Here is a 13,391-nt window from a genome sequence, read left to right as displayed (position 1 = left end):
CATGGGTAGGCAGACCATTCCATAAAAATGGAGCTCTATAGGAAAAAGCCCTGCCTCCAGCTGTTTGCTTAGAAATTCTAGGGACAATTAGGAGGCCTGCGTCTTCTGACCGTAGCGTACGTGTAGGTATGTACAGCAGGACCAAATCAGAGAGATAGGTAGGAGCAAGCCCATGTAATGCTTTGTAGGTTAGCAGTAAAACCTTGAAATCAGCCCTTGCTTTGACAGGAAACCAGTGTAGAGAGGCTAGCACTGGAGTAGTACGATCAAATTTTTTGGTTCTAGTCAGGATTCTAGCAGCCGTATTTAGCACTAACTGAAGTTTATTTAGTGCTTTATCCGGGTAGCCGGAAAGTAGAGCATTGCAGTAGTCTAACCTAGAAGTGACAAAAGCATGGATTAATTTTTCTGCATCATTTTTGGACAGAAAGTTTCTGATTTTTGCAATGTTACGTAGATGGAAAAAAGCTGTCCTTGAAATGGTCTTCATATGTTCTTCAAAAGAGAGATCAGGGTCCAGAGTAACGCCGAGGTCCTTCACAGTTTTATTTGAGACGACTGTACAACCATTAAGATTCATTGTCAGATTCAACAGAAGATCTCTTTGTTTCTTGGGACCTAGAACAAGCATCTCTGTTTTGTCCGAGTTTAAAAGTAGAAAGTTTGCAGCCATCCACTTCCTTATGTCTGAAACACATTCTTCTAGCAAGGGCAATTTTGGGGCTTCACCATGTTTAATTGAAATGTACAGCTGTGTGTCATCCGCATAGCAGTGAAAGTTAACATTATGTTTTCGAATGACATCCCCAAGAGGTAAAATATATAGTGAAAACAATAGTGGTCCTAAAACGGAACCTTGAGGAACACCGAAATTTACAGTTGATTTGTCAGAGGACAAACCATTCACAGAGACAAACTGATATCTTTCCGACAGATAAGATCTAAACCAGGCCAGAACTTGTCCGTGTAGACCAATTTGGGTTTCCAATCTCTCCAAAAGAATGTGGTGATCGATGGTATCAAAAGCAGCACTAAGGTCTAGGAGCACGAGGACAGATGCAGAGCCTCGGTCCGATGCCATTAAAATGTCATTTACCACCTTCACAAGTGCCGTCTCAGTGCTATGATGGGGTCTAAAACCAGACTGAAGCATTTCGTATACATTGTTTGTCTTCAGGAAGGCAGTGAGTTGTTGCGCAACAGCCTTTTCTAAAATTTTTGAGAGGAATGGAAGATTCGAAAAAGGCCGATAGTTTTTTATATTTTCTGGGTCAAGGTTTGGCTTTTTCAAGAGAGGCTTTATTACTGCCACTTTAGATATTTAGATATTAGAATATCATATTATATTATATTAGAATATCATATTATATTATATTACATTAGAATATCATATTATATTATATTAGAATATCATATTATATTATATTAGAATATCATATTATATTATATTATATTAGAATATCATATTATATTATATTAGAATATTATATTATATTATATTAGAATATCATATTATATTATATTAGAATATCATATTATATTATATTATATTAGAATATTATATTATATTATATTAGAATATTATATTATATTATATTAGAATATCATATTATATTATATTATATTAGAATATTATATTATATTATATTAGAATATTATATTATATTATATTAGAATATCATATTATATTATATTATATTAGAATATCATATTATATTATATTATATTAGAATATTATATTATATTATATTAGAATATTATATTATATTATATTAGAATATTATATTATATTATATTAGAATATCATATTATATTATATTATATTAGAATATCATATTATATTATATTATATTATATTAGAATATCATATTATATTATATTAGAATATTATATTATATTATATTAGAATATCATATTATATTATATTAGAATATTATATTATATTATATTAGAATATCATATTATATTATATTAGAATATCATATTATATTATATTAGAATATCATATTATATTATATTAGAATATCATATTATATTATATTATATTAGAATATCATATTATATTATATTATATTAGAATATCATATTATATTATATTATATTAGAATATCATATTATATTATATTAGAATATCATATTATATTATATTAGAATATTATATTATATTATATTAGAATATTATATTATATTATATTAGAATATCATATTATATTATATTATATTAGAATATCATATTATATTCACTGCTTTGTTATGAAGCATCTAAATAAGATCTGGTGCAACCAATTACCTTCAGAAGTCACATAATTAGTTATATAAAGTCCACCTGTGTGCAATCTAAGTGTCACATGATCTCAGTATACAGTGGGGCAAAAAAAGTATTTAGTTAGCCACCAATTGTGCAAGTTCTCCCTACTTATATTCCACCATAATTTGCAAATAAATTCATAAAAAATCCTACAATGTGATTTTCTGGAGAATTTTTTTTCTCATTTTGTCTGTCATAGTTGAAGTGTACCTATGATGCAAATAACAGGTCTCTCTCATCTTTTTAAGTGGGAGAACTTGCACAATTGGTGGCTGACTAAATACTTTCTTGCCACACTGTATATAGACTTTATTTTTTCTACTGTGTCATTGACTTGTTTATTGTGTTATTGGCTTGTTTATTGTTTTACTCCATGTGTAACTCTGTGTTGTTGTCTGTGTCGCACTGCTTTGCTTTATCTTGGCCAGGTCGCAATTGCAAATGAGAACTTGTTCTCGACTAGCTTACCTGGTTAAATGAAGGTGACATAAATCAAATAAAAAACATAGTGTTGCTTTGCGACAGTAACACTATGGTTTGTTTTTTCCGTTTATATTTTGAGGCTGGACATGGATAGCTCGTTAGCACGTTGGTTAGCACCGATTGGTGTCACCTCATTAGTTTTCATGCTGGGGAACGTAGCAATATACAGACTACATGAATAATGACTACACAAATAAAATATTTATTTTGATCAGGTCTGTGTATATGATGGTAAATAAAAACTACTGGACTGTGATTGCTTGCAATACAATGTTTTTATGATTGGAATAACTCCAATAATGATTTTCTTCTTTACCCATCACCCCTATACCCATCCCTCAGTGACAACAGCATGGTTCTACACAGAGTTAAGATTTATTAGAGACATTATTACATTGGCAGCTAACATCATGTGCTTTTAGCTAATCACAAAGCTTGTCTGTCTCCGAATTGCGAATCAAATGAGAGCTTCCTGGATGTACGTCCTACAGAGCTGGATGGGGAGAAACGGGACTTTCTCTCTCTCCCTCAACCCCCCCATGTCCTCTCTCTCTCCCTCAACCCCCCCATGTCCTCTCTCTCGCCCTCAACCCCCCCATGTCCTCTCTCTCTCCCTCAACCCCCCATGTCCTCTCTCCCTCCCTCAACCCCCCATGTCCTCTCTCCCTCCCTCAACCCCACATGACCTGTCTCTCTCTCCCTCAAGCTCCCTTGTCCTCTCTCCCTCAACCTGATAATGGTATTTCTCCTGTCCCCCATGTCCTCTCTCTCTCCCCCCTCTTCAGCTCACCTATCCTCCCTTCCCCTCTCTCCCTCCCCCCTCTTCAGCTCACCTATCCTCCCTTCCCCTCTCTCCCTCCCCTCTACAGCTCACCTATCCTCCCTTCCCCTCTCTCCCTCCCTCACTGCTCTCTCTTCTGCTGTCCGTCTTTGATGATGACGTTTTTGAACAGCGTGAGCAGTGGTTTCTGGCTGCGTTCGTCCCAGCTCTTCATGAACCCTCCATAGCGCTTACTGGCGGGCGGTCCGCTCCAGCGGAAGTGGTTCATCTTGTACGAGCCGTCTTTCTTCTCCTGAAGACTAAACACCCCACCCAGGCCATCCACCTCGCCCCCCAGGCCCTCTCCCCCTTCCACAGCCCCAGGCTCCAGGGAGGGGTACATGGCCTCGTTGGTGCCCAGCTCTCGTCTCATCTCGCTGGGGAAGCCCTCGGAGGACTCCTCCTCCACACCGTTGGTGTAAACCTTCACCGGGCGGCGCTTCTTTCCCACAGGCTTCCCCCAGCGGAAGTGTTCCATGGAGTAGGAACGCTTGGCCTGGGGGGACACAATGTTCTGCTGCTCCAAGGGGGACAGGGGAGAGGGGGGGGACAGAGGTAAGGAGGGGGGAGGAAAGTCAGAGGGGGAGTTGGGTTGGAGATGGACCTCGCCAGGGAAGATGGGAGATTCGGCGGTGAGGTCAGAACGACAGAGCTGGATGCACTCCTGTGAGGAGGTCGATAGGAGGAGGGAGAGGAGAAGGACAAGACCGGAGAGGAGAGGAGAGAGGGGAGGGAGAAGGACAAGACCGGAGAGGAGAGGAGAGAGGGGAGAGAGGAGAGGGAGAAGGACAAGACCGGAGAGGAGAGAGGGAAGAGAGGAGAGGAGAAGGACAAGACCGGAGAGGAGAGAAGAGAGGGGAGGGAGAAGGACAAGACCGGAGAGGAGAGGAGAGAGGGAAGAGAGGAGAGGGAGAAGGACAAGACCGGAGAGGAGAGAGGGAAGAGAGGAGAGGAGAAGGACAAGACCGGAGAGGAGAGAAGAGAGGAGAGGAGAAGGACAAGACCGGAGAGGAGGGAGGGAAGAGAGGGGAGGGAGAAGAGCGGAAAGAGAGAGGAGAAGGGTAGAGAGGGAGAACCAGAGAGGAGAGGGAGAATCAGAGAGGAGAGGGAGAAGAGCAGAGAGGAGGGAGAAGAGCAGAGAGGAGAGGGAGAACCAGAGAGGAGAGGGAGAAGAGCAGAGAGGAGGGAGAAGAGCAGAGAGGAGAGGGAGAACCAGAGAGGAGAGGGAGAAGAGCAGAGAGGTAGGTTAGATGGGTTACAGTAAATTACTGTAACACTCGTAACTGCTCTGTTTAATTTGTATTTATTTTTTACCTTTATTTAACTAGGTCATTATTATGATGTATTATTTAACCTTTATTTAACTAGGTCATTATTATTACGTATTATTTAACCTTTATTTAACTAGGCAAGTCAGTTAAGAACAAATTCTTATTTACAATGACGGACTACCACGACCAAACCCCGGACGACGCTGAGCCAATTTTGCATCGGCTTATGGGACTCCCAATCACGGCCGGTTGTGATACAGGGTCTGTAGTGACACTGAGATACAGTGCCTTAGACCGCTGCGCCACTCGGGAGCCTCTTACATACTTGAGCTGGGATTCAATGTAATCCCGGGTTATAGGCATTGCCGCTTTTAAACTCAATTTCATATTGGAACATTGCCTTAAAAACCACAATGCCTATAACCTGCAATCCGATTCAATCCCGGCCTTGAGCTTAACTTTTCAAAAACATTGCGCTCTCTGCAACGCTTCTAACTCACCAGGATGCTGTTCTCAGAGTTGAGGTCTTGACAGCGAGGATTCTCCCAGCACTGACCTTTAACCCCGCTGACCACACCCACCACAGCCACAGCCAATAACCACGCAGGACACAGCATCGTCACGCTGCACACAGGAAAAACACAGTTATACTGCATTCAAGACAAGTCGGAAACTCTGAATCTCTGAGTTCAAATTAAGATACCTTTTTTTGCGTAGAGCTTCCTATTGTTTTATTCAGATACGGAAACTCTGATATAATCTTTCTACAATGAGATTCCAAGTCGGAAATGTCTGAGTGTTCTAGTTCCGACATGTCATGAATGCAACATTCTACTGACCCATTCATGAATGTCATCATAAGAACGGCAGATGAATGTGACAAACATGCAGGTTGACGTTTATTATCAAGTGTCAGAACTGGCTGCCTTGTAAAGATTCGTGAAAAAACAAAAATGTGCTTTTTGGTCTTAATTTAAGGTCTGGGTTAAGTGTGGTTAAGGTGAGGTTTAAAATCAGATTGTATGACTTTTGTGGCTGGGCCAGCTAGTGACCACTCTGCAGAGCTGCCTCCAGAACAACATTCATGACGAAAAACGGGACAAAAATGTAACACATTTCTTATCTAATGAAGTCCATAGAGGACATACTGTACCAGTTAAGAGTCTGGACACACCTGCTCATTCCAGGGTTTTTCTTTATTTTCACTATTTTCTACATTGTAGAATAATAGTGAAGACATCAAAACTATGAAATAACACACATGGAATCATGTAGTAACCAAAAAAAGTGATAAACAAATCAAAATATATTTTAGATTATTTAAAGTAGCCACCCTGACTGACTGGAAGACTGAAGGACTGACTGACTGAAGGACTGACTGGCTTGCTGACTGATTGGCTGACTGATGGATTGACAGACAGACTGGCTTACTGACTGATTGACTGTATGAGCTAACACCTCTTATCTCACTGTTTATGTGAAGAAGTAAAGAATATATACATTTGTCTTATTTACAATAAATTATAGATGCCCACAGACAGCTGTAGACAACCAAATGTGATTTAGTCAAATAATGAGCATTTAGTCAATGAGCATTTAGTCAAATAATGTTAATTAATGTAATAATTATTATTATTATTAATAATTAATAATAATTATATAATTTTTAAAAAAGGAATAATTACTATTATCTTCAGAATTCAGTGTTGTTTTCAATTATAATCATTCTCAAATCAAAAAATGACACATCTGATGTCACTAACCTGTTTCAAAAGTATTCTCTTCTCTGTCTGTCTCTCCTCCGACCAGTCGATCACTTTTCTCTTCCGATGAGTTGTCTACTTCAGCACTGTTGTCCGTCTGTGTGTGTCTGAGAGAGTGTGTGTGTGTCTCTGTCTCTGGCCCTCTCTTTTATACCTGAACCTGAGTGACGGAGGTTCCTGAGACCACCGGGGCCACGAGCCCCCCCCCCCCCCCCGCAGCCCTGAACCCTTCCCTTATATTACAGGTACATTTGACAATCACACACACACACACACACACACACACATATATAATGAGTGTCCAATGCATAACCACCGTCTAGTCCCATCTTTGTCCACCAGTTAGGACTTGAATGTCAGCAGAGTGGAACAGGTGGGTTAACACACACACACACACACACAGGTGAATTATGAAGGGTATTAACAAGGGTCTGCCAACACGTCATGCGTCTTGTCTGCATGCTGAAGGTGAGGGTATGGAATTACTCTGGTCTGAATGGTCCAGGGCTCTGACTGACATCTGGCTGTTGGTGGCTCTTTGTCTGCTGGCTGAGTAGCAGGAACACCCTTCCCTGTGGGGATTAACGACTTGAAGAGGCCGGGTGACAGACAGGAGGAGGAGGGTGGTTACTGGCTAGTCCGGGTGTCAGGAGGGTCATGAGTCATGACCTCTGTTGACCTCAGTGACTCAGCCGTTCAACAGGGACCTGCTCTCTGTCAATGGCCGTTCACATTTAAAATTAACATTTAATTAAATTCACACACACACACACACACACACAAACATATACACACACGCACACACACACACACACACACACACACACACACACACACACACACACACACACACACACACACACACACACACACACACACACACAAACATATACACACACACACACAAACAAACATTCTCACACACACACACACAAACAAACATTCTCACACACACACACACACAAACATTCACACACACACACACACACACACACACACACACAGGCACTCTGAGACCTCGTCACCAGTGTGTAACTTCATTGTAATTGTAGAGGATGTCCATTAGTGCACCGTCTGACCTTGGCTCGTTGTGTGTACGGTCCTGCGATTGACAAATGAACAAACACACACACACACACACACGCTGCGGACACACACACACACTGCAGACAGACAGAGCTGAGTGGTTGTGGAGTGCATGGAGGAAGGCATTTAGTGAATGACTTCATTGGTGGAAACATACAAGTACATCTGAACCTCTTAGACGGAACGGTTTATTGACAGTTTACCATTTAAGACAAAACGCGAAGAAGAAAAAAAATAATTTGCTTGAATGCAACCGTCTTTATCCATTGATAGCAGCTCTAACAGGAACCTGTGCTGTGGTTCAACCCGATTTTTAGTTTATAGTCACATCTTGTTAAAAGGCTTGTTTTGTATCATTTTGTACAACACCTGATAAAACTAACACTGTAAAAGTGTGATAAATGTTGTTATTTCCTGATAGTTGCAGGTTGAAAATACAATTTTACACTTTTGACTTTCTAATCAACAGGTTTTGCAAGGGTGGAGTTCTGGCTTGTCTGGTGACATCACCAGGCGGTCTAAGTTCATAGGGAGAGATATCTAGTCAGTTGTACAACTGAATGCATTCAACTGAAATGTGTCTTCTGCATTTAACCCGTCTGAATCAGAGAGGTGCAGGGGGCTGCCTTTTTCAACGTCATCGGCGCCCGGGGAGAAGTTATTGTTGGGATTAACAGCCTTGCTCAAGGGCAGAACAACAGATTCCCCCCCCCCTTGCCGGCTCGGGGATTCAAACCAATGCCCTTTCGGGTATTGGCCCAACACTCTTAACCTCAAGGCTACCTGCTGCCAAATGGATCAATAACAAAGTGAGTTTCAAACCTCACTGCCAATAAAAGCTCATTTATAAACCCCTCCAATAAGGTCCCTTACTTAGACTAGAGCATGCGCAGACCAGCTGGTTGGTGTGTTTATGGACATATTCAATCTCTCCCTATCACAGACTGATGTCCCCACATGCTTCAAGATGTCCACCATTGTTCCTGTACCCAAGAAAGCAAAGGTAATTTAACTAAATGACTAATGCCCGTAGTACTCACTTCTGTCATCATGAAGTGCTTTAAGAGACTAGTCAATGATCATATCACCTCTACCTTACCAAACACCCTAGACCCACTTCAATTTGCTTACCGCCCCAATAGATCCACAGACGATGCAAACGCATACTGCCCTATCTCACCTGGACAAGAGACATACCTATGTAATAAGTATGTTTATTGACTAAAGCTCAGCATTCAACACCCATAGTACCCGCTAAGCTCATCACTAAGCTCGAAGCCCTGGGTCTGAACCCCGCCCTGTGCAACTGGGTTCTGGACTTTCTGACGGGCTGCCCCCAGGTGGTGAAGGTAGGAAACAACACCTCCACTTCACTGATCGTCAATACAGGGGCCCCACAAGGGTACGTGCTCAGCCCCTTCCTGTACTCCCTGTTCACCCATGACTGCGTGGCCACGCACGCCTCCAACTCAATCATCAAGTTTGCAGACGACACAACAGTAGTAGGCCTGATTGCCAACAATGACGAGACAGCTTACAGGGAGGAGGTGAGGGCCCTCGGAGTGTGGTGTCAGGAAAATAACCTGTCACCTAACGTCAACAAAACAAAGGAGCTGATTGTGGACTTCAGGAGGGAGCACCCCCCTATCCACATAGATGGGACCACAGTGGAGAAGGTGGAAAGCTTCAAGGTCCTCAGCGTACACATCACTGACAAACTGAAATGGTCCATCCAACCTCAGGAGGCTGAAGAAATATGGCTGGTCACCTAAAACCCTCACAAACTTTTACAGATGCACAATTGAGAGCATCCTGTAGGGCTGTATCACCGCCTGGAACGGCAACTGCACCGTCCACAACCACAGGGCTCTCCAGAGGGTAGTGCGGTCTGCCCAATGCATCATCGGGGGAAAACTTCCTGCCCTCCAGGACAACTACAGCACCCAATATCACAGGAAGGCCAAAAAGATCATCAAGGACAACAACCACCCGAGCCACTGTTTGTTCACCCCGCTATCATCCAGAAGGCAAGGTCAGTATAGGTGCATCAAAGCTGGGACCGGGAGACTGAAAAACAGCTTCTATCTCAAGGCCATCAGATTGCTAAATAGCCTCCACCCAGAATAGGCCATCACTAGCACATTGGAGGCTGCTGCTCTATATAGATTGTAAATCACTGCCCACTTTAATAATGGAACACAAGTTACTTTAATAATGTTTACATGTTGTAAACTCAAAAAGAAACATCCTCACACTGTCAACTGCGTTTATTTTCAGCAAAACTTGTGTAAATATTTGTATGAACCTAAGATTCAACAACTGAGACATAAACTGAACAAGTTCCACAGACATGTGACTAACAGAAATGGAACAGTGTGTCCCTGAACAAGTAAGTACTGCAGTGCATCTCAACACCTGCATTGCTTGCTGTTTGGGGTTTTAGGCTGGGTTTCTGTACATCACTTTGAGATATCAGCTGATGTATGAAGGGCTATAAAAATACATTTGAATTGAATTGAATTGAAAAAGGAATTGAATTGCATCTCCTCCTCGTGGACTGCACCAGATTTGCCAGTTCTTGCTGTGAGATGTTACCCCACTCTTCCACCAAGGCAACTGCAAGTTCCCGGACATTTCTGGGGGGAATGGCCCTAGCCCTCACCCTCCGATCCAACAGGTCCCAGACGTGCTCAATGGGATTGAGATCCGGGCTCTTCACTGGCCATGGCAGAACACTGACATTCCTGCCTTGCAGGAAATCACGCACAGAACGAGCAGTATGGCTGGTGGCATTGTCATGCTGTAGGGTCATGTCAGGATGAGCTGCAGGAAGGGTACCACATGAGGGAGAAGTTTGTCTTCCCTATAACGCACAGCATTGAGATTGCCTGCAATGACAACAAGCTCAGTCCAATGATGCTGTGACACACCGCACCAGACCATGACGGACCCTCCACCTCCAAATCGATCCCGCTCCAGAGTACAGGCCTCGGTGTAATGCTCATTCCTTCGATGATAAACACGAATCCGACCATCATCCCTGATGAGACAAAGCCGCAACTCATCAGTGAACAGCACGTTTTGCCAGTCCTGTCTGGTCCAGCAACGGTGGGTTTGTGCCCATATGCCGGTGTTGCCGGTGATGTCTGGTGAGGACCTGCCTTACAACAGGCCTACAAGTATTGCTGTGTATTGTGTGTATTGCTGTGTATTGTGTGTATTGTTGTGAAATTGGTAGATATTACTGTAAAACATTACTGCACTGTTGGATCTAGAAACACAAGCATTTCGCTACACTGGTAATAACATCTGCTAAACACGTGTATGTGATCAATACACTTTGATTTGATTTGACCACCCCACAGTGTTAGCTATATCCTTACTTGAGAAATAGTTTTTGCTCATTTATTTTTATTTACAGTAAGGTACTTAGTCGGTACACAGAAATGATTTGATATTGAGATGAAAACAGCTGAGTTAGGCCTTTAAAGGCAATGTTCCCGGGCCAATCCCAGCTTCTGTGTTCACAGAGATCCCATTCAAGGTAAACACTGCAATCGTAAAATGCCTTTAAAATGCCTAGAACCGGTGACTGGATTGAAACCCAATCCAGGTTGGACATGGTAAAGACCGGATAGTTATGGACCAGGTTGGACATGGTAAAACCGGATAGTTATGGACCAGGCTGGACATGGTAAAGACCGGATAGTTATGGACCAGGTTGGACATGGTAAAGACCGGATAGTTATGGACCAGGTTGGACATGGTAAAGACCGGATAGTCATGGACCAGGTTGGACATGGTAAAGACCTGATAGTTATGGACCAGGTGGGACATGTTAAAGACCTGATAGTTATGGATCAGGTTGGACCAGGTTGGACATGGTGAAGACCTGATAGTTATGGACCAGGTTGGACATGGTGAAGACCTGATAGTTATGGACCAGGTTGGACCAGTTTGGACATGGTGAAGACCTGATAGTTATGGACCAGTTTGGACATGGTGAAGACCTGATAGTTATGGACCAGGTTGGACATGGTAAAGACCAGATAGTTATGGACCAGGTTGGACATGGTAAAGACCAGATACTTATGGACCAGGTTGGACATGGTAAAGACCGGATACTTATGGACCAGGTTGGACATGGTGAAGACCAGATAGTTATGGACCAGGTTGGACATGGTAAAGACCGGATACTTATGGACCAGGCTGGACATGGTAAAGACCGGATACTTATGGACCAGGCTGGACATGGTAAAGACCGGATAGTTATGGACCAGGTTGGACATGGTAAAGACCTGATAGTTATGGACCAGGTTGGACATGGTAAAGACCAGATAGTTATGGACCAGGTTGGACATGGTAAAGACCAGATAGTTATGGACCAGGTTGGACATGGTAAAGACCAGATAGTTATGGACCAGGTTGGACATGGTAAAGACCAGATAGTTATGGACCAGGTTGGACATGGTAAAGACTAGATAGTTATGGACCAGGTTGGACATGGTAAAGACCTGATAGTTATGGACCAGGTTGGACAAGGTAAAGACCAGATAGTTATGGACCAGGTTGGACATGGTAAAGACCAGATAGTTATGGACCAGGTTGGACATGGTAAAGACCGGATAGTTATGGACCAGGTGGGACATGTTAAAGACCGGATAGTTATGGACCAGGTTGGACATGGTAAAGACCGGATAGTTATGGACCAGGTTGGACATGGTAAAGACCTGATAGTTATGGACCAGGTTGGACATGGTAAAGACCTGATAGTTATGGACCATTTTGTACATGGTAAAGACCACCACTAACACACCTGATTCAGGATGACTTTAGTTCTAGCCCGGCACTAACAAACCTGATTCAGGATGACTTTAGTTCTAGCCCGGCACTAACAAACCTGATTCAGGGTGACTTTATTTCTAGCCCGGCACTAACAAACCTGATTCAACTACCTACAGACTTGTGTGGTGACCTTCTTGGTGATTCCCCAGTAGTTGCATAGTAGTGTGATGTCCTACCGCTATCGTTCCACATTTAATGTAACAGCAGGTGATGCTGTTGCTCAGTGTTCATTTAGATGAATGTTCAAGAACAGAGCACAACATTCAGAGGCCACCTGAAACACCCTGCTTTGACTTAGAACCTGCCTGTACGCATAAGGAAAGATATGTGTGTGTATGTGTGTGTGTGTGTGTGTGTGTGCGTGTGTGTGTGTGTGTGTGTGTGTGTGTGTGTGTGTGTGTGTGTGTGTGTGTGTGCGTGTGTGTGTGAGGTTGCGTGTGATTGAGTGTGTGTGTGTGTGTGTGTGTGTGTGTGTGTGTGTGTGTGTGAGGTTGCATGTGATTGAGTGTGTGTGTGTGTGTGTGCGTGTGCGTGTGTGTGCGTGTGTGTGTGTGAGGTTGCGTGTGATTGAGTGTGTGTGTGTGTGTGTGTGTGTGAGGTTGCGTGTGATTGAGTGTGCGTGTGTGTGTGTGTGTGTGAGGTTGCGTGTGATTGAGTGTGTGTACAGTACATTACAGTAAGGTAGCTGTGACGCTGTGTAGTCTCATGTGTCTGTGTTGAATCCTATTACAGAGGATTGTGGGGGATAAGATGTCTGCTCAGGACTCTGACACACTGTCGCTTTCCTCTAGAAGACAGAGAGAGAAGCGCACACA

At 42.8% G+C, this 13,391-nt stretch overlaps 1 protein-coding gene across 1 annotated transcript; it reads right to left on the bottom strand.

Annotated features, from left to right (window-relative positions):
- Positions 1 to 3,693: 3,693 nt before the first annotated feature.
- Positions 3,694 to 6,743, bottom strand: LOC139383448 (proopiomelanocortin a). The gene is made up of 3 exons (XM_071127994.1): positions 6,646 to 6,743; positions 5,383 to 5,506; positions 3,694 to 4,275 (listed from the first exon to the last, which is right to left on the bottom strand). The coding sequence occupies exons 2-3, from the start codon at positions 5,497 to 5,499 to the stop codon at positions 3,694 to 3,696; spliced, it is 699 nt and encodes a 232-aa protein (XP_070984095.1). The 5' UTR covers positions 5,500 to 5,506; positions 6,646 to 6,743.
- Between the last annotated feature and the right edge of the window lie 6,648 nt (positions 6,744 to 13,391).

The sequence above is a fragment of the Oncorhynchus clarkii genome, chromosome 25 (genome assembly GCF_045791955.1).
Source record: "Oncorhynchus clarkii lewisi isolate Uvic-CL-2024 chromosome 25, UVic_Ocla_1.0, whole genome shotgun sequence".
In the NCBI taxonomy this organism is placed as follows: Eukaryota; Metazoa; Chordata; class Actinopteri; order Salmoniformes; family Salmonidae; genus Oncorhynchus; species Oncorhynchus clarkii.
This window is presented reverse-complemented; position numbering and strand designations above follow the sequence as displayed.

Excerpts from the sequence above, each read along its gene's own strand:
- LOC139383448 (XM_071127994.1), bottom strand. The coding sequence starts at position 5,499 with ATGCTGTGTCCTGCGTGGTTATTGGCTGTGGCTGTGGTGGGTGTGGTC. Across the intron at positions 4,276-5,382 it reads ACTCTGAGAACAGCATCCTG|GAGTGCATCCAGCTCTGTCG; the intron begins GTGAGTTAGAAG and ends ACCTCCTCACAG.